The sequence below is a fragment of the Ranitomeya variabilis genome, chromosome 1 (assembly GCF_051348905.1).
Source record: "Ranitomeya variabilis isolate aRanVar5 chromosome 1, aRanVar5.hap1, whole genome shotgun sequence".
NCBI classification, from domain to species: Eukaryota; Metazoa; Chordata; class Amphibia; order Anura; family Dendrobatidae; genus Ranitomeya; species Ranitomeya variabilis.
The window spans coordinates 446190943-446214728 of record NC_135232.1 but is presented as its reverse complement, the minus strand read 5'-3'; the positions used below and the strand labels follow the sequence as shown (position 1 = coordinate 446214728).

Sequence of the window (23786 nt, the reverse complement as noted above, 5' to 3'; positions counted from 1 at the left end):
TATTGCATTCAACATTAATATGTAACAATAAAGAAACGCAAAAAACAAATACCGAATTGCCAGAATAAATTCATCTTAATCATCATAACACAACTTGCTCAGCATTTTCAACCTGAATTCATTGAACAAGCCAAAAGAAAAAACGTGATCATATCCTCAAGTGTGATTTTCCAAATACAGTCTGATCCTAATTATATGTTAAAAACCAGATTAAAAGAACCAATATTTTTACCACCTATTTATACATGGAACAATTTTTTTCTACTATATCACTAAACATGTCATTTCTGAAGTGTTTAAGAAGAATAGTCCAGTAGTTAAATCCTCGTACTATAAAATATGAACTAATCAAACAATTATTAGTAGGTTTTTACACTGGCCTGTTATCATCAATGTGTCCCTTCTGGAGGATGAAATGTCATCTTGCCCATAAGCGCTCACTAGCAATGGCCGTTTCCTTCTGTGTCAGAGTATGTGCGGCCTGTCATGGTGCTCGGCTCCACCTGAGTTATATCTGATTTTTGTTCACTTTTACAATGTCTGATTTTCTTGGATACACAAAGGACGGCGCTGCACCAGAAGGTGCAGAAAAGTCACTTCTACGTCTTCATTTTCACAATGTTTGGAGAGTCCAGTAGCCGCCAGCAGCACCGATCATATTCACAGGCCACGTAACCAGTTGTGTCATCCATTGCCGATCTTGTGCCGCCTTCTACCACGTCATGGACGTCACTGTCTTTATTTCCACTACATGGGATGACAGTCCGGTATTGCTGAGTCCCTGTGATGGGTTCTGCTTCCTGTAACCGATATAACAAACTCTCCTCCTCCTCCCCGTAGTCCTGGTTTGTACAATACATGAACTGGATGTTCAGAATATTTTTCTCCCTCCATTTGAGGAGTTGCCTGGGTGTAAGATTTGGTGGGAATACGGTCTGTGGAGGCTCAAGCTGCCGGCCGGTCACCTGCTCTGTAGTCACCGTCTACCCCTGCTCATCCTCAGCCCTAACAAAGCTTCTCCTCTGTCCTCTCCTGCTTCTAAGCTGTAACATAATAAAATAATACAGGAATATCTAACAATCATGGATTATTTGGTAAATATGGACCCCACACTTCTACACCACAGGCTGAACAGACCTGAAATCAAGATTTTTGAACTGACACTGTAATAGTTTTATTTTTTTAAATATGATCCCATCACGATCCCAGCTTGTATTTTGGTGCAGAAGTGGCTAGGAGCATAACAGGCACATGTGCAGTTTTTGAAATTTTTAAATTAAACGTTTTTTTCGGAAATGCATTTTAAAGTTTTGCGCTTGCGTTCGCATAGGTAAAATATTATTAAAGATACTCTTGTGACATATCTGGTGAAAGCCTGTGCAGTTCTGAGTAGAATGGTGTTTATTTTGTTTCTCTATCTCTTTTCTAGCCTGAGTTATGGGGAGAAATGTAAAGGCAGGCAACACCAAAATTCGCACTTTTTCTGAACTTTGAAAATCAATAAAAAATTTTAAAAAATATCTAGAATTTTTTTTTCTTCACATTTTGCATTCTCTGACACACTATTACCAAATAACAAAATCTCAAAAGAATTAAAAATATAGTGGTAAAAATCATTGGTTCACTTGACATGGAATGACCCTTTTACATTTTTTTTTTTTTTTTTTTGTTTACAGGAATTGTCTTGCTAGTTGCCTATCATTTCCACCTATTATCTGTTCCATTTGCACAACAGCAGGAGAAATTGATTCACAATCGGTGTTACTTCATAACTGGACAGGTTGATTTCACAGAAGTGTGATTGACCCCGAAGGGGTGTAGGCTCCACAGACAACACTAGTAAGATAATCAACAGATGACTTTGGCCAGAGTGGCTGGCGCTGGGCGTTCCAGAGTGCTAGATTACGGTATATTAGAATCTTTTTGCTTCCCTACAATACACTAAGCCTGCATGGTGCCAGTGTCGACACCTATAACAATAGTGTCTACAACATTTATTTTCTTCAGGGGAATCTCAGGACAGGGCACACATACTAAGGCTAGGTTCACATTGCATTAATGGCAGTCCGCCGACGGAATCCGTTTCATAGCGGCACTAACGCTATGTAACGGATCCGTTAGCGCACCCATTGACTGCCATTATGTAGCGCATCGCAACACATGTCATAATCGGCTCTATCTGCGCTAGAGGGTGACGGACCCGAAACGCTGCAGACTGCGTCCAAGGGTCCGTCACAGAATGACGGAACATCGCTAACGCATACCGATTATGACATGCGTTAGCGATGCTCTACATAATGGCAGTCAATGGGTGCACTAACACATCCGTTACATAGCGTTAGTGCCGCTATGAAACGGATTCCGTCAGCGGACTGCCATTAACGCAATGTGAACCTAGCCTACGTGGTGGAGTTTTAGGAGGGAGACACTTTAAGCCCAATTAATACAAATTTTGATCAAAATTGTTATTGTGAACAATTAACCACTTAACGACCAGAGGTATTTTTGGTTTTGCATTTTCATTTTTTTGCTCCCCTTCTTCCCATGGCCATGGGCTTATTTTTTGCGGGATGAGTTGTACTTTTAGAACACCATTGGTTTTAATATATCGTGTACTGGAAAACAGGAAAAAAATTCTAAGTGCGGTGAAATTGCAAAAAAGTGCAATTCCTGAGTTTGTTTTTTTTTTTTTTTTAAAAAGTGCGTTTTATTCCACCACCCATAACATCTCCATTTTTTGTTTTCTGGTTGGGTGAGGGCTTATTTTTTTTGTGCGCCGAGCTGACTTTTTAATGATACCATTTTGGTGTTGATGCGATCTTTTAATCACCCGTTATTACATTTTAATGCAATGTTGTGGCGACCAAAAAACGTAATTCTGGCTTTTTGACTTTTTTTCTCGTTATGCCATTTAGTGATCAGGTTAATTATTTTTTTATATTGATAGATCAGGCTATTCTGTACGCAGTGATACCAAATATGTGTACCGTATATACTCGGGTATAAGCCGACCCGAGTATAAGCCGACCCCCCCCAATTTTGCAACAAAAAACTGGGAAAACTTATTGACTCGAGTATAAGCCTAGGGTGGAAAATGAAATGTCAAAAATAAAAATAGCAAAAAAGTAAAATTGATTGAGACATCAGTAGGTTAAGTGTTTTTGAATGTCCATATTGAATCAGGAGCCCCATATAATACTCCATACTGTCCATTATGGCCCCATAAGATGCTCCATACAAAATAGGCCCCATATAATGCTCCATACAGTTCATTATGGCCCCATAAGATGCTCCATATACAAATATGCCCCATATAATGCTCCATGCAGTTCTTTATGGCCCCATAAGATGCCCCATATAATTCTCCATGCAGTTCTTTATGGCCCCATAAATGCCCCATATAATGCTCCATGCAGTTATGGCTCCATATAATGCTCCATTCAGTTCTTTATGGCCCCATAGATGCCCCATATAATGCCCCATGTAGTTCTTTATAGCCCCATAAATGCCCCATGCAGTTCTTTATGGCCCCATAGATGCTCCATGCAGTTCTTTATGGCCCCATAGATGCCCCATATAATGCTCCATGCAGTTCTTTATGGCCCCATAGATGTTCCATATAATGCTCCATGCAGTTTTTTATGGCCCCATGTAATGCTCCATGTAATGCTCCAGGCAGTTCATTATGGCCCCATAGATGCCCCATGTAATGCTCCATGCAGTTCTTTATGGCCCCATAAGATGCCCCATGTAGTTCTTTATGGCCCCATAAATGCCCCATGCAGTTCTTTATGGCTCCATATAATGCTCCATGCAGTTCTTTATGGCCCCATAGATGCTCCATATAATGCTCCATGCAGTTCTTTATGGCCCCATGTAATGCTCCATGCAGTTCATTATGGCCCCATGGATGCCCCATATAATGCTCCATGCAGTTCTTTATGGCCCCATAGATGCCCCATATAATGCTCCATGCAGTTCTTTATGGCCCCATAGACGTTCCATATAGCATTGTGCCACATGTCATGCTGCTGCTGCAGTAAAGAAAAAAAATGACATACTCCCCTCTCGTCGCTGCCCGCTGCTCCTCAGCGACCCGTCTCTCCGCAGTGACTGTTCAGGCAGAGGGCGGCGCGCACACTAATACATCATCTCGCCCTCTGACCTGAACAGTCAGTGCAGAGGACACGGTTGAAGGGGCGGCGGTGGAACGCGGAAAGGTGAATATGACATACTCTCCTGGTCCTGGCGCGGTCCCCGCATTTCCCATGTCTCCGGGATCGGCAGCTTCTTCCTGTAGTGAGCGGTCACGTGGCACCGCTCATTACAGTAATGAATATGCGGCTCCACCCCTATGGGAGTGGAGTCCATATTCATAACTTTAATGAGCTGTACCAGTGACCGCTGAACAGGGGAAGAAGCTGCCGCGCCCGAAGCCCGTGGGACATGCGGGGACCGCGCCTGAAGCGCTGGGAGCAGGTGAGTATTTGACAGGCATCGCTCCCCCTCACCCGCCGACCCCCCCCGCCTTCCATGACTCGAGTATAAGCCGAGAGGGGCACTTTCAGTTTTTTTTGGGCTGAAAATCTCGGCTTATACTCGAGTATATACGGTATGTTTGATTATTTTTATTGTTTTATTTTAAATGGGGCGAAAGGGGGATGATTTCAACTGTTATATTTTTTTTTTTTTTGTATTTTTAAAAACTTTTTTTTTTACTTTTGCCATTCTTCAATAGTCTCCATGGGAGACTAGAAGCTGCCATAACCCGATCAGCTCCGCTACATACAGACGATGATCAGATTGCCTATATGTAGCAGAATTGCTCACTTGCTATTAGCGCCAACCACCTGAGGAGACCTCTGGTTGTCATGCCACCCCATTGGCGACCCACGGTCATGGGACATGGGTGCCGATGGGCAGGATTTCCGGCGCACTTGCCGGAAGCCCGTGTTAAATGCCGCTGTCTAGAGTTTGACAGCGGAATTTAACTAGTTAACAGCTGCGGGTGGATCGCGATTCCACCCGTGGCTGTTAGAGGCACATGTCAGCTGTTCCAAACAGCTGACATGTGCCAGAAAAGATGTGGGCTCAGTACCGGAGCCCACATCAAAGGGAGGGAGTCCGACATTGGCAAACTATTATGCCCGATGTCGAAAAGGGGTTAAACAAGTTAAAGATGAAATGATCTCTAAAAGGCCTAAAGTTAAAGATTACACATTTCCTTTGTGTTTCAAGCAAAAAATGTATATGTATACAGTACAGACCAAAAGTTTGGACACACCTTATCATTTAAGGATTTTTCTGTATTTTCATGACTATGAAAAATGTACATTCACACTGAAGGCATCAAAACTATGAATTAACACATGTGGAATTATATACTTAACAAAGAAGTGTGAAACAACTGAAATTATGTCTTATATTCTAGGTTCTTCAAAGTAGCCACCTTTTGCTTTGATGACTGCTTTGCACACTCTTGGCATTCTCTTGATGAGCTTCAAGAGGTAGTCACCGAGAATGGTTTTCACTTCACAGGTGTGCATTGTCAGGTTTAATAAGTGGGATTTCTTGCCTTATAAATGGTGTTGGGACCATCAGTTGTGTTGTGCAGAAGTCTGGTGGATACACAGCTGATAGTCCTACTGAATAGACAGTTAGAATTTGTATTATTGCAAGAAAAAAGCAGCTAAGTAACGAAAAACGAGTGCTCATCGTTACTTTAAGAAATGAAGGTCAGGTCAGTCAGTCCGAAAAATTGGGAAAACTTTTGAAAGTGTCCCCAAGTGTAGTGGCAAAAACGATCAAGCGCTACAAAGAAACTGGATCACATGAGGACTGCCCCAGGAAAGGAAGACTAAGAGTCACCTCTGCTTCTAAGGATAAGTTTATCCGAGCCACCAGCCTCAGAAATCGCAGGTTAACAGCAGCTCAGATTAGAGACCAGGTCAATGCCACACAGAGTTCTAGCAGCGGACACATCTCTACAATAACTGTAAAGAGGAGACTTTGTGCAGCAGGCCTTCATGGTAAAATGGCTGCTAGGAAACCACTGCTAAGGTCAGGCAACAAGCAGAAGAGACTTGTTTGGGCTAAAGAACACAAGGATTGGACATTTAGACCAGTGGATATCTGTGCTTTGGTCTGATGAGTCCAAATTTGAGATCTTTGGTTCCAACCACTGTGTCTTTGTGCGACGCAGAAAAGGTGAACGGATGGACTCTACATGCCTGGTTCCCACCGTGAAGCATGGAGGAGGAGGTGTGATGGTGTGGGGGTGCTTTGCTGGTGACACTGTTGGGGATTTATTCAAAATTGAAGGCATACTGAACCAGCATGGCTACCACAGCATCTTGCAGCTGCATGCTATTCCATCCGGTTTGCGTTTAGTTGGACCATCATTTATTTTTCAACAGGACAATGACCCCAAACACCCCTCCAGGCTGTGTAAGGGCTATTTGACCAAGAAGGGAGAGTGATGGGGTGCTACGCCAGATGACCTGGCTTCCACAGTCACCAGACCTGAACCCAATCGAGATGGTTTGGGGTGAGCTCGACCGCAGAGTGAAGGCAAAAGGGCCAACAAGTGCTAAGCATCTCTGGGAACTCCCTCAAGATTGTTGGAAGACCATTCCCGGTGACTACCTCTTGAAGCTCATCAAGAGAATGCCAAGAGTGTGCAAAGCAGTCATGAAAGCTAAAGGTGGCTACTTTGAAGAACCTAGAATATAAGACATAATTTCAGTTGTTTCACACTTTTTTGTTAAGTATATAATTCCACATGTGTTAATTCATAGTTTTGATGCCTTCAGTGTGAATTAGCAGACTCTGGACATGTGGTACATTGTTCTACTGTTCAGAGACACCTGCACAAATATGACCGTCATGGAAGCGTCCTCAGAAGAAAACCTCTCCTTCCGCACCATAAAATTCAGATTCTAAAGTATGCAAAAGATCATCTAAACAAGCATGATGCATTTTGAGAACAAGTCCCGTGGAGCAATGATGTTAAATTAGAACTCTTTTAGCCATAATGATCAAAGTTATGTGTGGAGAAAAAAAGGCACAGAATTTCAGGAAAAAAAACATTTCATTAAGCATGGGAGTCTATCAATCATGCTTTGTGATTGTGTTGCAGCCAATGGCATGGGGAACATTCCATGGGTAGAGGGAAGAATTGATTCCATGAAATTTCAACAAATTTTTGATGCAAACCTAACAAAATCTGTAAAAAAGCTGAAGTTGAAATGAAGATTGCTTCTACAAATTGATGATGATCCTAATCACACATCAAAATCCACAGTAGACGACCTCAAAATGCGCAAGCTGAAGGTTTTACAGTAGCCCTCACAGTCGCCTGATCTGAACATCATTGAAAATCTGTGGCTAGACCTCAAAATAGCAGTTAAGGCTTCTTTCACACTTCCGTCTTCCAAATCTGCACAGGATCCATCAAGACGTTGAAATGACGGATCCTGTGCAGATTATTGAAAATGTGTGCACTGGGCCCGTCTTTCTGACGGACCCGTCGAGGCTATGTGCACCTGTTGTGTATGCGTCTTCGCAGCAGTGTTCCGCTGTGAAAACGCATACACAACACAAACCAGGTTAAAAAATATTAAAAATCGCAGTAAGCTCACCTACCGGCGTCCCGCGCAGCGATGCTCCCGGCAGCTAGCGTTCCTAGTAATACATTGCAAAATCTCGCGAGAAGTCGCGGTCTCGCGAGACCGCGACTTCTTGCGAGATTTCGCAATGTATTACTAGGAAGTAACGCTAGCTGCCAGGAGCATCGGTGACGCACGGGAATCTGGTAGGTGAGAATATTGCAATTTTTTTTTTTTTTTAAATATTTTTAACATTATATCTTGTTACTATTGATGCTGCATAGGCAGCATCAATAGTAAAAAGAGAGAGAGCAAGAGAGAATTTCCCTGACGGGAAATTCTTCCACACATGCTCAGTTTGAAAGACGGGACCCGTCGCTGGATTCCTGCTTTTCACAGGCAGCGGCGCATCCTGCGCCCATAGGCTTTCCGACATGCAGAAAAAATGTTCCTCTGAACGTTTTTCTCTGCCCGATGGACCGTTTTTTTTACGCAGGATCCAGTGCATTACGGATGAAACGGATGGCCATCCGTCACAATCCGTCGCTAATACAAGTCTATGAGAAAATACAGGATCCTGCATTTTCAAAAATCGACGGTTGTGGCGGGAGCTGAAAGACGGAAGTGTGAAAGAGGCCTAAGACGACCCAGGAATCTCACAGAATTGGACGAATTTTCCAAGGAAGAATGGATGAAGATGCCTCAAACAAGAATTGAAGCATCCTTGGCTGGCTGCAAAAAGTGTTTATGAGCTGTAATACTTGCAAAACAGGGGTGCTACTAGGTACTAATTTTGCATCGGCCTATTTTCCTTTTCCTCAGTGAGGGATCTGTGTGGCAGATGCAGTTCTGGTAGAGAAGCCAAAGAGCACTGCTTCTTGGGAAATGTAGTCTACAGGCACAGAGGGGAGATCACAAGGATGACTGAAGGGGAGCGAAAAAGAAGGAAATAAAGGTCGCATTATGGGGGACTCAATACATGGATAGCCAGATCAGTTTTATTTTGTGCTCTTAAAAACTTTCACATCCACATCCTTTGATGTTTCATGTTGTTTTCAATCTATGCATAACCAGTTTCTAATAAACAAAATTTCAATTGATTGTGTATGGACGTGACTTGGTTATTTTTTGTAAATGATAAAATGGGCCTGAAGTATGTACCGTTAAGTAGCACACACTCCATGTTTAGGAAAATAAGTTTTTGCTCATTAGTAATATCAGAGACCATGAGTATCTGTTAAGTTTTCGTCATTTGTCTCCACTTCTCACCTGAAATGTTCTTTAGCAATTTGTAACAGAAGCGTCTATCAGGCCCCAGGGTTGTTGCACTTTCCTCAGATTTCTAAACAAGAGAACTGCAAGGTATTTTTTTAAAAATCAGATGCAGGTACATTGGAACTTAAAGTGGATATGTTTTTCTTTCTTTTTTTTTTCTATTGAGAGTCCAAGTCTTGGGAACAATGCTTCTTTGAATAGTATGTATGAACAATGTCCTAAACTGTATGCAAAACAAACACTTGCTAGATCGCTGCCCTCTCTTCGGTGTTGACTTGTGACCTTGATTATTTGTATTTCATTAATATTTGTTCTGCATTACATATCTTTACTTTTTCTCATTTTTCAGAGTGCTGTATGAAGGAAAAGAACGCCTCATGTCTGGCTGTGAAACCATTCAAGCAACTCCATATGGACGCTGTGCTAATGTTAATAATAGCTCAACCAGCTCGTCACGAATATTCATCACCTATCGCCGGGCCTCATTAGACCGCACTCAAAACTCTTTAGCAGTTACAGACATATGTGTGATCATCACCAACAAGGGGGAAACTCCACCTCACACCTTCTGTAAGATTGACAAGAACCTTAACACTGGAGTGGTAAGAAGACCAATGCAATGACTGCGCCATGTACCGGTCATCAGCGCAACTTTATAACTTGAAATGCAAATGTTCAAATCCTATCTATACTATATTCAGAATGTAGCAAAACTAAACTGGTTGATAAAGCCAATGCAATAATGAGATATCTAGTTCATTAATTTATAGAATTGAGATATGTCCAACAAAAATGATTGCTATAGTGAAGGGTTATTCCCAATATAATTTATCCAGTGGATGTGCCAAGGTGCAAAATTTGGACCCATGCTCCCTGTGGATTGGTCAGATGTATAGGCTCTTGTAGCTTTCTAAATCCTATAAGGACATACATGTAGCCGCCTTCCCTATTATGTAGTAACTAGATGGTGGCCCGATTCTAACGCTTTGGGTATTCTAGAATATGGATGTAGTTTATTTATGAAGATTTAAGAATAATGCAATGAATACATAGGATTTTCCTGGTAAAATATATACATGATCATTACATTTTATTGCTCATAGAACTTAATACAGCTGAACGAAATTATTAAACAGATCATCAAAATATATAAACCATTACATGAATATCTAACTGTATTTAAATAAATCATCGGACGAAAGAAGTACATCGACACTATAGTATATTTGTTAACAATGTCAACCCAAAATATTTTTGTACACCACATTGACTGACTGAACGTGTTCAGTAAACGTGAGTGAACTATGTCGCACTGTGACTGACAGAACGTGTTCAGTAAATGTGAGTGAACTACATGGCACTGTGACTGACAGAACGTGTTCAGGAAACGCGAGTGAACTACATCACACTGTGACTGACAGAACTTGTCCAGTAAAAGTGAGTGAACTACGTGGCACTGTGACTGGCAGAACTTGTTTAGTAAAAGTGACTGAACTGCGTGGCACTGTGACTAACAGAACTTGTTCAGTAAACGTGAGTGAACTATGTGGCACTGTGACTGACAGAACTTGTTCACTAAACATGACTGAACTATGTGGCACTGTGACTGACAGAACTTGTTTAGTAAAAGTGACTGAACTGCGTGGCACTGTGACTGACAGAACTTGTTCAGTAAACGTGAGTGAACTATGTGGCGACCAATCGGCGACGCGGGATTTCCGAAACAGACAGAATTAGACGATTATATAGTAGATGTACCCCATTCTGAGCTCCTTCCAGGCGTATATGTACCTCATGCTGGGCCCCATCCTGATATTCATGTCCCCCATCCTGGTATACAGTGGGGAAAATAAGTATTTTGAACACTGCCGATTTTGCAAGTTTTCCCACCTACGAAGAATGGAGAGGTCTGTAATTTTTATCGTAGGTACTCTTCAACTGTGAGAGACAGAATCTAAAAATAAAAAATAGAAAACCACAAAGTATGATCTATTTATATAATTACCTTGTAATGATTTCCTTTCCTGTTCGGTCCAGATGTCACCGTATCCCAGAATTCCAAGAGGAGGAAGTTCACCGACCACCATATTGGGACACACAAGTGATGGGTGTCTCAATATGGAAACTGCCCAACCTATTGCACAGTACCACCAGTGGAACACAGTCGCGAACATGCCGCCGCCGGGATCAGCCGAATGATTCACTGACTGCCGCCATCTTTGTACAGGAGGAGCGCATGCTCAGTTTTAATTGTAACCGCCGCTATCTGTCTGCACAAAGATGGCAGCGGTCTGATTTACTGCGCCTGCGCGAATGACGCGCAGGTGCAGTGAATCATTCGGCTGATTCCGGCGGTAGATGCGCAACGTGTCTACAGGCAGAGGAAGCTGGTTACATTAAAGGGGTTTCCCCACGAACGAAAGTTCATTTTAAAAATGGACTGTGCCTGACCATGTATGGAGCATACCTCATCTCCTGAGCAGGGGAGGAAGCAAAAGATAATACTGACATTACAGCAGGGGATCACAGTGGATTCATTTTGTCAGGTAAAATATTTCACTGACTGCTTTTAAAAAATATTTTACCTCACAAAATGTATCCTCTGCGATCTCCTGCTGTAATGTCAGTATTGTCTTTTGCTTCCTTCCCTATCCAGGAGCTGTGGTATGTTCGGTACACGGTCAGACACAGACAATTTTTCAAATGAAAACTTGCAAAATCGGCAGTGTACGAAATACTTATTTTCCCCAATGTATGTCCCCCATCTTGGGTCCATCCTGGTATATACGTCCCCCATCCTGGTATATTTGTTCCCCATCTCGGGCCCCATTTTGGTATATATGTTTACCTTCCTGGTTATATATGTCCTTTATCCTAGGCTCCATCCTGGTGTATATAAATGTCCCTGGTATATATGATTCCCATCCTGGTGTATATGTCGCCCATCCTGGGCCCATCATGGTATATATGTCTTCTATCCTGGGCCCATCCTGGTACACATACTGATATGTATGATCCCATTATGGGCCAATCCTGGTATACATAATTCCTATCTTGGTACATATGTTTCCAATCTTGGGCCCGTCCTGATATATATATCGCCCATCTTAGTATATATGTCTCCCATCCTGAGCCCATCCTGGTATAAATGTCGCCCATGCTGGAATATGTGTCTCCCATCCTAGGCCCATACTGCTGGTGTTTGTCCCCTGTTTTGCCGCTGTTAGAATTGTACTCACCATCCCTTGCTTCCTCCATGCGTGGCGTTCAGCTGACTTCAGCATGCAAGCGATGGGCAGCGCTTTATGTTGCTGCCATGCTTTGCCAACAACTTGCACTCCCGACACATCTCTGCAGCATAATGCATTTCAGCTGAATGTGCGTCATGTGACACACATCCAGCTGAAGTAGTAGTAGCATCGGTGGACTCTCTTCCGCACAGGCCTGGTTGCTGTTGCACCCTCTACGACTGCAGTGGTTATGCCCCTGAACTTATCCCCATCTATCGAATAAGAGCCAAAATCTCGCAAATACTTGAGTGAATCTGGAGTCCTGTCCTTTTTTGCCACATCCATAGAATAATATATACCTTAACTTAATGATTGCTGTGGGTCCAACTGCTGGAACCCACAGCAGTCCTGAGGAGCTCTGGAATCCGGGAATCAAGCTCTGCAGAGCCCCATTGGAATGGACCGAGGGTGCGCATGTTCAATTTCCACTCCATTCATTAGCGGGGGACCTGCCTGAAATAGCCCAGTTGCTGTGCTCCGCTTTCATTGGCAGTCCTATAGGTAATGCATAAAGAGGTAGTAAGTAGGGTCCGCCAGCAGCATTCCAATCTGTCGCACGATGGATCGGTCAGCTTCAATTCTAATACAGTAGACAAGGTAATTTCTAGTGTTATGTGAAGAATCGTAATGCATAAGTTTTGTATTAACATTTTTAAATACTTTTTCCCATTTCAGTGGGGGTCTAGTGTATACCTTTGTTACAAGAAGTCTGTCCCATCATCAAATGCCATTGCTTATAAAGCTGGTAAGTATTTTATTGTGTCACATCTTGTTCATAAGACCATGTCAGAAAGTGCTTTAAATATTCTTTGTGTTTTTTTTATACACTCTTTATTTAGAAAATTTCAATAATATAACAGGAAAAGAAAAAAAAAAAGGGTAAATATTTTCAGAAATAGTAAAAGTATATAAAAACAAACAAACATAAATACAATCGTAATAAACCACAACCTGACTTCATATTTTATCTTCTCCCGTTACGACTTTTTACAACGGCCTTGTTCTAAAGTGCTCTTTTTACAGTACTGTATAATAAGTGCTACACAGGCTTACTGTGCCAACTGCTGCAAGTGCACCCGAGGAGCTCCGGCTCTGGTGTCCAAGATTGGATCCCCTATCCTGGCCCTTTATTGTTTATATTTGCTGTTATATCTAAGGAGTTTATATTCATTTAGCATCAATGTAAGCATATCTATATGAAGAACAAACATATTTTTTGTGCTGTTTATATCTATCAATGGATGCCATAAACAATTAAAAATAAATAAATAAAAAACTGCAGAATTGCTGCTGATAACTTTTTTTCGGCACCTCCCTCAAACACTCCAAAACAACAATAATGAGAAATGTCAAAACCTGGTGCTTGAGAAAAAGATAAGCCCACATTAGTGAGGAATAAAAAAGTGTGTTGCTGGAAGTGTACTATGAAAATGCTCAAACATCCCTAAGTAGATAGCTGTTCAGGTCCTAAGACCAGGTATCGGGCCAGGATTTAAATTAATAAAGTAGACATATAAATGTGCCTGTAACGCGCTCTTCTGAAACGGACCCAATCACCAGAATGCATTAAGCCAAACATGTAAATTATTTTTTTTAACTTATACAAGGAAACTGCAGGCAAACAAACAGTACTGAACTGTGTATTGAAAGAAGTTACATTTTATTAAATATCCTCTATAAGCTCTTTATGTCTTGTTCACGTGTTGCAGAAGGTCTTTGCTGTGGATTTGGCTGTGGCTTTCACCCTGCTCTATTACTAAGCACTGAATAGTGTGCAATCTGCATTGAAAATCTGCATAATCAACATGCTACAGATTTGAAATCATGCTTTCATTTTATTGGAGATGTTTTCCCCACCTGTGACTGTTATTTAGAAAAACTAATTTCCCTGTATTATACTGTAGATTGCTTTGGATTTGCCATGAACAATTTGCCCCACAAATCTGCAGACTTTGATCTTGTCCTATTACTTAATAAGATCTCTTGCTGTCACTAATTTGCAACGTTCATTGTTTATCTCCAGCAGGTAAAACCTGTCTTGGTAGTGTGACGGGCATACAGGTATATGGCTCCTTACAGTACAGTTACCAGAATGTGTCCCATCACATGACAAAACAGATATATTTATATTAAATTATATGTCTGGTATCTATACCATCTGATAAAGGGTTATTCCCCAAATAAATCAAGTTATCTCCATGATAAGGGGGAATTTTCTGAATTTTGGGGGACTGACCACTGTGAGCCCCAGCAATCTTGAGAATAGGACTCTGCAGCTCAGCCATGAATGGATTGGAGGGACGCATGCTTGACCTCTACTCTATTCATTGTCTGTAGAACTGATGGAAATAGCGAATCGAGCACAGCGCTCAGCAGCTCTATAGATAATGGAGAGATCAGAGGCCGAGCATGTGGAACTCTGCTCCAATCAGGGCAAGACTGCAGACCCCTGTTCTCAGAATCTCAGGGGGGGATGGGCAGTGGATGGATCCTGTGGATCGGAGAAAACTTGATTATTTGGTGAATAACCCTTTAAAGAGCCTGGGTGATTTTCCTATTCTTTACAATTACAGTATCATACATGAACCAAAAACAAATATGTACACACACATACAAACCCCTACACACACTCGTATACACATAGATACACACAAACCTAGATGGACACACATGTATATGCATACACATTCATAAACACATACATATATACACACAGACGCACACACAAGCGCATAAACACATGCACACACCTTCATAAACACATACATATACAGAGAGATACACACATGCATGCAAACACACATGCATAAACACATACATACACATACATACATACATACACATAAATACACACTTGCCTAAAAACATACACACATACATATGCATGCATACATACACATGCATGTATAAACAGACATACATGGCTGGCTCCAGGTTTTCGTGGCCCCACGGACGAAACAGTCTCAATGGGCCCCTTTAACACATAGCACGATTCATGATGTACAGATACCGCAGAGAAATACAGGTGTAGTACAATGCCAAAGATTTCACTTCTTACATTACATGAGGGATATTGTAAATTCTACAATACCATACACCAGAGGGGATTCAGGTGATCGAGGATCCAGAGGTTTCAGGGTTTCAGTACCTGTAGTATTGGAGGTAAACGGGATATTGATAAATGTACCCCACCAGTAGGAATTGTCCTCAGCAGTGTACCCTTTACAAAAGTCATTTTCCTCCTGTATAGTCCTGCATACAGTATTATGAAAACCCTGTAGTGACGGCATCACACCCTCTGCCCTGATACATCAGGGTCATGGACACTGGAGCAGTGGAGGAACAAGGAGAGGGTGAGTATTACAGTTTAAAGCACAGAGGGGTGCCCGCCTGACTCATGGGCCCCACAGCATGCCAGTGTCACCAACGGCAAGTAGGCCCCGGCACTTTTTCAGGTTTTCAGACTGCCTAATGGGAATCCAAAAACAAAGACTGGTGCCTTTTGAGTTAAAAATAAATAAATAAATAAAAAATAATAATAATAAATAAATTTAAAAAAAACAGCCCTAGGAATGAAGGTGTGTCTGTACAGTTAAGGTACCTTCACACTAAGCGACTTTACAACGATATCGCTAGCGATCCGTGACGTTGCAGCGTCCTGGATAGCGATATCGTTGTGTTTGACACGCAGCAGCGATCAGGATCCCGCTGTGAGATCGCTGGTCGTTGCTGAAAGTCCAGAACTTTATTTCGTCGCTGGATCTCCCGCTGACATCGCTGAATCGGTGTGTGTGACACCGATCCAGCGATGTCTTCACTGGTAACCAGGGTAAACATCGGGTTACTAAGCGCAGGGCCGCGCTTAGTAACCCGATGTTTACCCTGGTTACCATTGTAAATGTAAAAAAACAACACATACTCACATTCCGGTGCCCGGCGTCCGCTTCCCTGCACTCCTCCTGCATCCTGTGTAAGTGCCGGCCGTAAAGCAGAGCGGTGACGTCACCGCTGTGCTCTGTGGGAGATGCCGGAGATGTTCGGCGCTGACACAGGATGCAGGAGGAGTGCAGGGAAGCGGATGCCGGGCACCGGAATGTGAGTATGTGTTTGTTTTTTTTACTTTTACAATGGTAACCAGGGTAAACATCGGGTTACTAAGCGCGGCCCTGCGCTTAGTAACCCGATGTTTACCCTGGTTACCAGGGGACTTCGGCATCGTTGGTCGCTTGAGAGCCGTCTGTGTGACAGCTCTCCAGCGACCACACAACGATGAAACAGCGACGCTGCAGCGATCGGCATCGTTGTCTGTATCGCTGCAGCGTCGCTTAGTGTGAAGGTACCTTAACACTCAATAAGTACGGTATTCTTTACTCAAGCTTCCATGTTTGCTTACTTTAAGTACCGTATGTCTATTTTAGTTAAAGGAACAAACTACCTTTCAAATAAGCTGCTACCCTTATACTCACTATGGATAATCCCCTTCTACTGTAGGTGGTTTCAAGAAAGGGATATTTGTTCAAAGCGCTTTCCACCTGCGTTCATGCCACGATTCACCTGTTGGTTTTTCCTTGGTCTGCACTTACAGTACATATTTGTTTGCTTAGCCTTTTGCTGAAACTACACCCCCCCCCCCCCCCCCCCCCCCCCAATGCTTGGTAAACCATCCGAATGTATGGAAAACTTCTCCCTCTGATTCCTGGACAGCATGTGACAAGGAGAGTACAGAGGGAATTGTGCATTCACATTCTCCACAGCAAAATACTACTACTACTGATAGTTGGAAGAACCCTCCTAAGCCATCTATATGAAGGTCATAGGAAGCCGAATAAAATGATACCTTGATATGTGATTCGATGTCTTATTCCAGAGAAATCCACTTTCTTATATATATATAAATGTAAACCGTAAAGATCTATGGAGCGGACACAGATCTTCATGAGAATCATCCTCCAGAGATTTTTAAATAAAAGGAGACATTACCAATGTGAGACATGTAATGACTGACGTTTTGCTCTAATACTCACATACAGCTCTGCTCTGAGATCAGAGCTAACAGTACAGCAGAGTTGAATCTTGTCTCGTTACAAGCACATCTGCATTTGCCTTCTCATAGTGCTGTCAGCTCTGCTGTTCTGCCCTTCCCCCACCCTGGCTGCCTGTGAGATGGAAGCAGAAGCACTGAGCAGACAACTGCAGATTTTGTTGTAATTAGACAAACTTCCCTTCTGCTATACCATGTTAGCTATACTGTACTGTTAGTTCTGATCTCACTGCAGAGCTGTGTGTGACTATAAGAGCAGGGAACAGCCATTACTTGTCTCACACTGGTAATGCCTTCTTTCATTTAAAATAATCTCTGGAGGCAGGCAGATTCTCGGGGACATCTGTGTCTTGCTGATGGATCTGAACAGCTCATTTGCATATATCGCAGATATCAAAGTATCATTTTAATTCCTATTACCTGTATGCCCATATAGATGGCTTAGGAGGATTGAGGTGTCTTTAAAGCTCCCATGATGTGCGGCCATGCGGCAGAAAAGGGGCACTTTTTTAAAATGTAAGTCTATTCAAAACTAATTGATCCCATTTTAGAAATAATCATCTATCCAAAAGATCCTTGATGACTCCCAAATCAGTGGGTGTCCGACCACTGTGACCCCCACCGATCATGAGAACTGGGCCCCACAGAGCTTCGTCTGAAAAGAGCAATGGCCAGACTTGCATTCCACCTCTTCGTTCATTCTCTTATAGGACTAGCGGAGTGCAGTGCCCTGATTTTTCCCACAATCCCATAGAGAAGGAATACCATGGTGATGCTCATGCCAATCCACCACTACATTCAGATGGGGTTGCTGTAGAGCTCAATTCTTGGGATTGCTGGGGATATGTCACTAGGTTTTTGCTACCTCATCTAAGACGAGCATACTGTAATGAAAGAGACCCTGATTCCAGCGATGTAACACTTAGATTGCTGTCTGCTGCAGTTGTGATACAATCAGAGTTTTAGATGTAGCATGTGCAGAGCTCAGAAAGCTATTCCGTGCTCGGAGCGTGGTTGGACGAGGAGGCACACAGGAAGCTATATCCGCAGCTGCCACAAAACCTAATAAGTGACACATCACTAAAGTCTGGGTCTCAGCCCCAACCTCATGGTGCCCTCAAATTACATAGCAAAGACCCACTGACAGATTTCCTTTAAAAGAATTTTTTCAAAAAATGAACTCACAAAATCCCTTTAATAGCTTCTACTGTCTCAAGCAACGCATTTGTCATTCATGTGTATAAAATGCAGTGTCACACCAATGCGGTTTCAGAACAGAACACGCGGTCAGCAGCATGCGCCATATTCCCAAGCTAACACGCTCCTGTCTCACCGTTATTTGTTTCTCTTGCAGATATGATCTTCAGATACCCAGAAGAAAACTATGAATCATTTCCTCTACCCGAATCTGTCCCTCTTTTCTGCCTTCCCATGGGAGCAACCATTGAATCTTGGGCTCCCAAAATCAAATACCCATTACCTGTGTTCTCCACATTTGTCCTAACTGGTTCCAATGCCGAAAAGGTACCTTCCTAGTACAGAATACCTCTTAAATATTTCTAGGAAAACTGCCGGTGCCTTCATATTATCCCTTTTTAGCTGGCTTGTATTAAGGCACCAGCGTGAAGAACTTTACATAACAATTATTTTTTTCTTGTAAATATATTTTCCATTTGTATAATGCACAGAGAGCATTGTCATTTAGCTTTTCATATTGTGTTGCTCACCAATGGCAAAGCTCTACATTGTCAACAGTTGTGTACCTACTGCCATAGAGTAGGGAATTCTTTGGGATTTGTGGTGGGAGGGGCCCTGGTACTGAAGCTGTCGTGCTGACCTAGTGGTCAACTGCAGCCACCACGTATTTTCTATAGTAAAACTCAGCCCAATACTAGCTGCAAAAACGTAGCCTTCACTATCTCTTAAGCTATACTATGCTACTATTTAACAGCCTGTCCTCTTAAAAACAGGTTGAAATGTGTTCCCTCTAAATAAAAGCTATTGGACTACCTAATATAGTTACATAATCAACTAGATGGTAGCCCGATTCTAACGCATCGGGTATTCTAGAATATGTATGTAGTTTATTTATGAAGATTTTAGAATAATACATTGAATACACAGGACTGCGCCTGTCGCTGATTGCTCGCGGCCGGCCATGTAGTATATAACAGGCCACGTAGTATATAGCACAGCCACGTAGTATATAGCACAGCCACGTAGTATATAGCACAGCCCACGGAGTATATAGCACAGCCCACAGAGTATATAGCACAGCCACGTAGTATATAGCACAGCCCACGGAGTGTATAACAGCCCACATAGCGTATAACACAGCCACGTAGTTTATAATAGCCCACGTAGCATATAACACAGTTCATGTAGTATATAACAGCCCACGCACGCAGTATATAACACAGCCCACGTAGTGTATAACACAGCCCACGTAGTGTATAACACAGCCCACGTAGTGTATAACACAGCCCACGTAGTGTATAGCACAGCCCACGTAGTGTATAGCACAGCCCACGTAGTGTATAACACAGCCCACGTAGTGTATAGCACAGCCCACGTAGTGTATTGCACAGCCCACGCAGTGTATTGCACAGCCCACGCAGTGTATTGCACAGCCCACGCAGTGTATAGCACAGCCCACGCAGTGTATTGCACAGCCCACGCAGTGTATTGCACAGCCCACGCAGTGTATTGCACAGCCCACGCAGTGTATTGCACAGCCCACGCAGTGTATTGCACAGCCCACGCAGTGTATTGCACAGCCCACGCAGTGTATTGCACAGCCCACGCAGTGTATTGCACAGCCCACGCAGTGTATTGCACAGCCCACGCAGTACATTGCACAGCCCACGCAGTACATTGCACAGCCCACGCAGTACATTGCACAGCCCACGCAGTACATTGCACAGCCCACGCAGTACATTGCACAGCCCACGCAGTACATTGCACAGCCCACGCAGTACATTGCACAGCCCACGCAGTACATTGCACAGCCCACGCAGTACATTGCACAGCCCACGCAGTACATTGCACAGCCCACGCAGTACATTGCACAGCCCACGCAGTACATTGCACAGCCCACGCAGTACATTGCACAGCCCACGCAGTACATTGCACAGCCCACGCAGTACATTGCACAGCCCACGCAGTACATTGCACAGCCCACGCAGTACATTGCACAGCCCACGCAGTACATTGCACAGCCCACGCAGTACATTGCACAGCCCACGCAGTACATTGCACAGCCCACGCAGTACATTGCACAGCCCACGCAGTACATTGCACAGCCCACGCAGTACATTGCACAGCCCACGCAGTACATTGCACAGCCCACGCAGTACATTGCACAGCCCACGCAGTACATTGCACAGCCCACGCAGTACATTGCACAGCCCACGCAGTACATTGCACAGCCCACGCAGTACATTGCACAGCCCACGCAGTACATTGCACAGCCCACGCAGTACATTGCACAGCCCACGCAGTACATTGCACAGCCCACGCAGTACATTGCACAGCCCACGCAGTACATTGCACAGCCCACGCAGTACATTGCACAGCCCACGCAGTACATTGCACAGCCCACGCAGTACATTGCACAGCCCACGCAGTACATTGCACAGCCCACGCAGTACATTGCACAGCCCACGCAGTACATTGCACAGCCCACGCAGTACATTGCACAGCCCACGCAGTACATTGCACAGCCCACGCAGTACATTGCACAGCCCACGCAGTACATTGCACAGCCCACGCAGTACATTGCACAGCCCACGCAGTACATTGCACAGCCCACGCAGTACATTGCACAGCCCACGCAGTACACTGCACAGCCCACGCAGTACACTGCACAGCCCACGCAGTACACTGCACAGCCCACGCAGTACACTGCACAGCCCACGCAGTACACTGCACAGCCCACGCAGTACACTGCACAGCCCACGCAGTACACTGCACAGCCCACGCAGTACACTGCACAGCCCACGCAGTACACTGCACAGCCCACGCAGTACACTGCACAGCCCACGCAGTACACTGCACAGCCCACGCAGTACACTGCACAGCCCACGCAGTACACTGCACAGCCCACGCAGTACACTGCACAGCCCACGCAGTACACTGCACAGCCCACGCAGTACACTGCACAGCCCACGCAGTACACTGCACAGCCCACGCAGTACACTGCACAGCCCACGCAGTACACTGCACAGCCCACGCAGTACACTGCACAGCCCACGCAGTACACTGCACAGCCCACGCAGTACACTGCACAGCCCACGCAGTACACTGCACAGCCCACGCAGTACACTGCACAGCCCACGCAGTACACTGCACAGCCCACGCAGTACACTGCACAGCCCACGCAGTACACTGCACAGCCCACGCAGTACACTGCACAGCCCACGCAGTACACTGCACAGCCCACGCAGTACACTGCACAGCCCACGCAGTACACTGCACAGCCCACGCAGTACACTGCACAGCCCACGCAGTACACTGCACAGCCCACGCAGTACACTGCACAGCCCACGCAGTACACTGCACAGCCCACGCAGTACACTGCACAGCCCACGCAGTACACTGCACAGCCCACGCAGTACACTGCACAGCCCACGCAGTACACTGCACAGCCCACGCAGTACACTGCACAGCCCACGCAGTACACTGCACAGCCCACGCAGTACACTGCACAGCCCACGCAGTACACTGCACAGCCCACGCAGTACACTGCACAGCCCACGCAGTACACTGCACAGCCCACGCAGTACACTGCACAGCCCACGCAGTACACTGCACAGCCCACGCAGTACACTGCACAGCCCACGCAGTACACTGCACAGCCCACGCAGTACACTGCACAGCCCACGCAGTACACTGCACAGCCCACGCAGTACACTGCACAGCCCACGCAGTACACTGCACAGCCCACGCAGTACACTGCACAGCCCACGCAGTACACTGCACAGCCCACGCAGTACACTGCACAGCCCACGCAGTACACTGCACAGCCCACGCAGTACACTGCACAGCCCACGCAGTACACTGCACAGCCCACGCAGTACACTGCACAGCCCACGCAGTACACTGCACAGCCCACGCAGTACACTGCACAGCCCACGCAGTACACTGCACAGCCCACGCAGTACACTGCACAGCCCACGCAGTACACTGCACAGCCCACGCAGTACACTGCACAGCCCACGCAGTACACTGCACAGCCCACGCAGTACACTGCACAGCCCACGCAGTACACTGCACAGCCCACGCAGTACACTGCACAGCCCACGCAGTACACTGCACAGCCCACGCAGTACACTGCACAGCCCACGCAGTACACTGCACAGCCCACGCAGTACACTGCACAGCCCACGCAGTACATAGCAATGTGGGCATCATATCCCTGTTAAAAAAAAAAAAAAAGAATTAAAATAAAAAATAGTGATATACTCACCTTCCGTTGGCCCCGGATCCAGGCGAAGCGGTTACCTACGCTCCTCACGCGCTCCGGTCCCAAGTGTGCGGTCACCAGAGCGTCGCGAGGAGCGGGAAAGGCCGGTTCTGGATCCGAGGGGCCGACAGACGGTGAGTATATAACGATTTTTTATTTTTTTTAATTATTTTTAACATTAGATCTTTTAACTATTAATGCCGCATAGGCAGCATCAATAGTAAAAAGTTGGTCACACAGGGTTAATAGCAGCGGTAACGGAGTGTGTTACCCGCCGCATAACGCGGTCCGTTACCGCTGCCATTAACCCTGTGTGAGCGCTGACTGGAGTGGATTATGGACCCGGGCACTGACTGCGGGGAGTAAGGAGCGGCCATATTGCCGCCGGACTGTGTCCGTCGCTGATTGGTCGTGGCTGTTTTGCCGCGACCAATCAGCGACTTGGATTTCCATGACAGACAGAGGCCGCGACCAATGAATATCCGTGACAGACAGACGGAAGTGACCCTTAGATAATTATATAGTAGATGCTGCTTCCATCTTCAAATATTACTGCAATTCGGGCAGTGCTAGTGTCATGATTAGGCAGAGTTTTTGGCACCAAAGTACAGTGGGGCAAAAAAGTATTTAGTCATTCAGCAATAGTGCAAGTTCCACCACTTAAAAAGATGAGAGGCGTCTGTAATTTACATCATAGGTAGACCTCAACTATGGGAGACAAACTGAGACAAAAAAATCCAGAAAATCACATTGTCTGTTTTTTTTAATCATTTTATTTGCATATTATGGTGGAAAATAAGTATTTGATCAGAAACAAAATTTCATCTCAATACTTTGTAATATATCCTTTGTTGGCAATGACAGAGGTCAAACGTTTTCTGTAAGTCTTCACAAGGTTGCCACACACTGTTGTTGGTATGTTGGCCCATTCCTCCATGCAGATCTCCTCTAGAGCAGTGATGTTTTTGGCTTTTCGCTTGGCAACACGGACTTTCAACTCCCTCCAAAGGTTTTCTATAGGGTTGAGAGCTGGAGACTGGCTAGGCCACTCCAGGACCTTGAAATGCTTCTTACGAAGCCACTCCTTCGTTGCCCTGGCGGTGTGCTTT

The 23786-nt window shown here is 44.6% G+C and overlaps 1 protein-coding gene across 4 annotated transcripts in view; it reads left to right on the top strand.

Moving 5' to 3' along the window:
* The window catches only part of DENND4C (DENN domain containing 4C), a 186574-nt gene that overhangs the window by 78972 nt on the left and 83816 nt on the right, over positions 1–23786 (top strand). For all 4 annotated transcript variants that reach the window (XM_077249748.1, XM_077249757.1, XM_077249741.1 and 1 more), the window contains exons 3-5: positions 9232–9484; positions 12848–12917; positions 18568–18737. In XM_077249748.1, coding sequence (XP_077105863.1) covers positions 9232–9484; positions 12848–12917; positions 18568–18737 — 493 coding nt within the window. The remainder of the gene's footprint in view (positions 1–9231; positions 9485–12847; positions 12918–18567; positions 18738–23786) is intronic.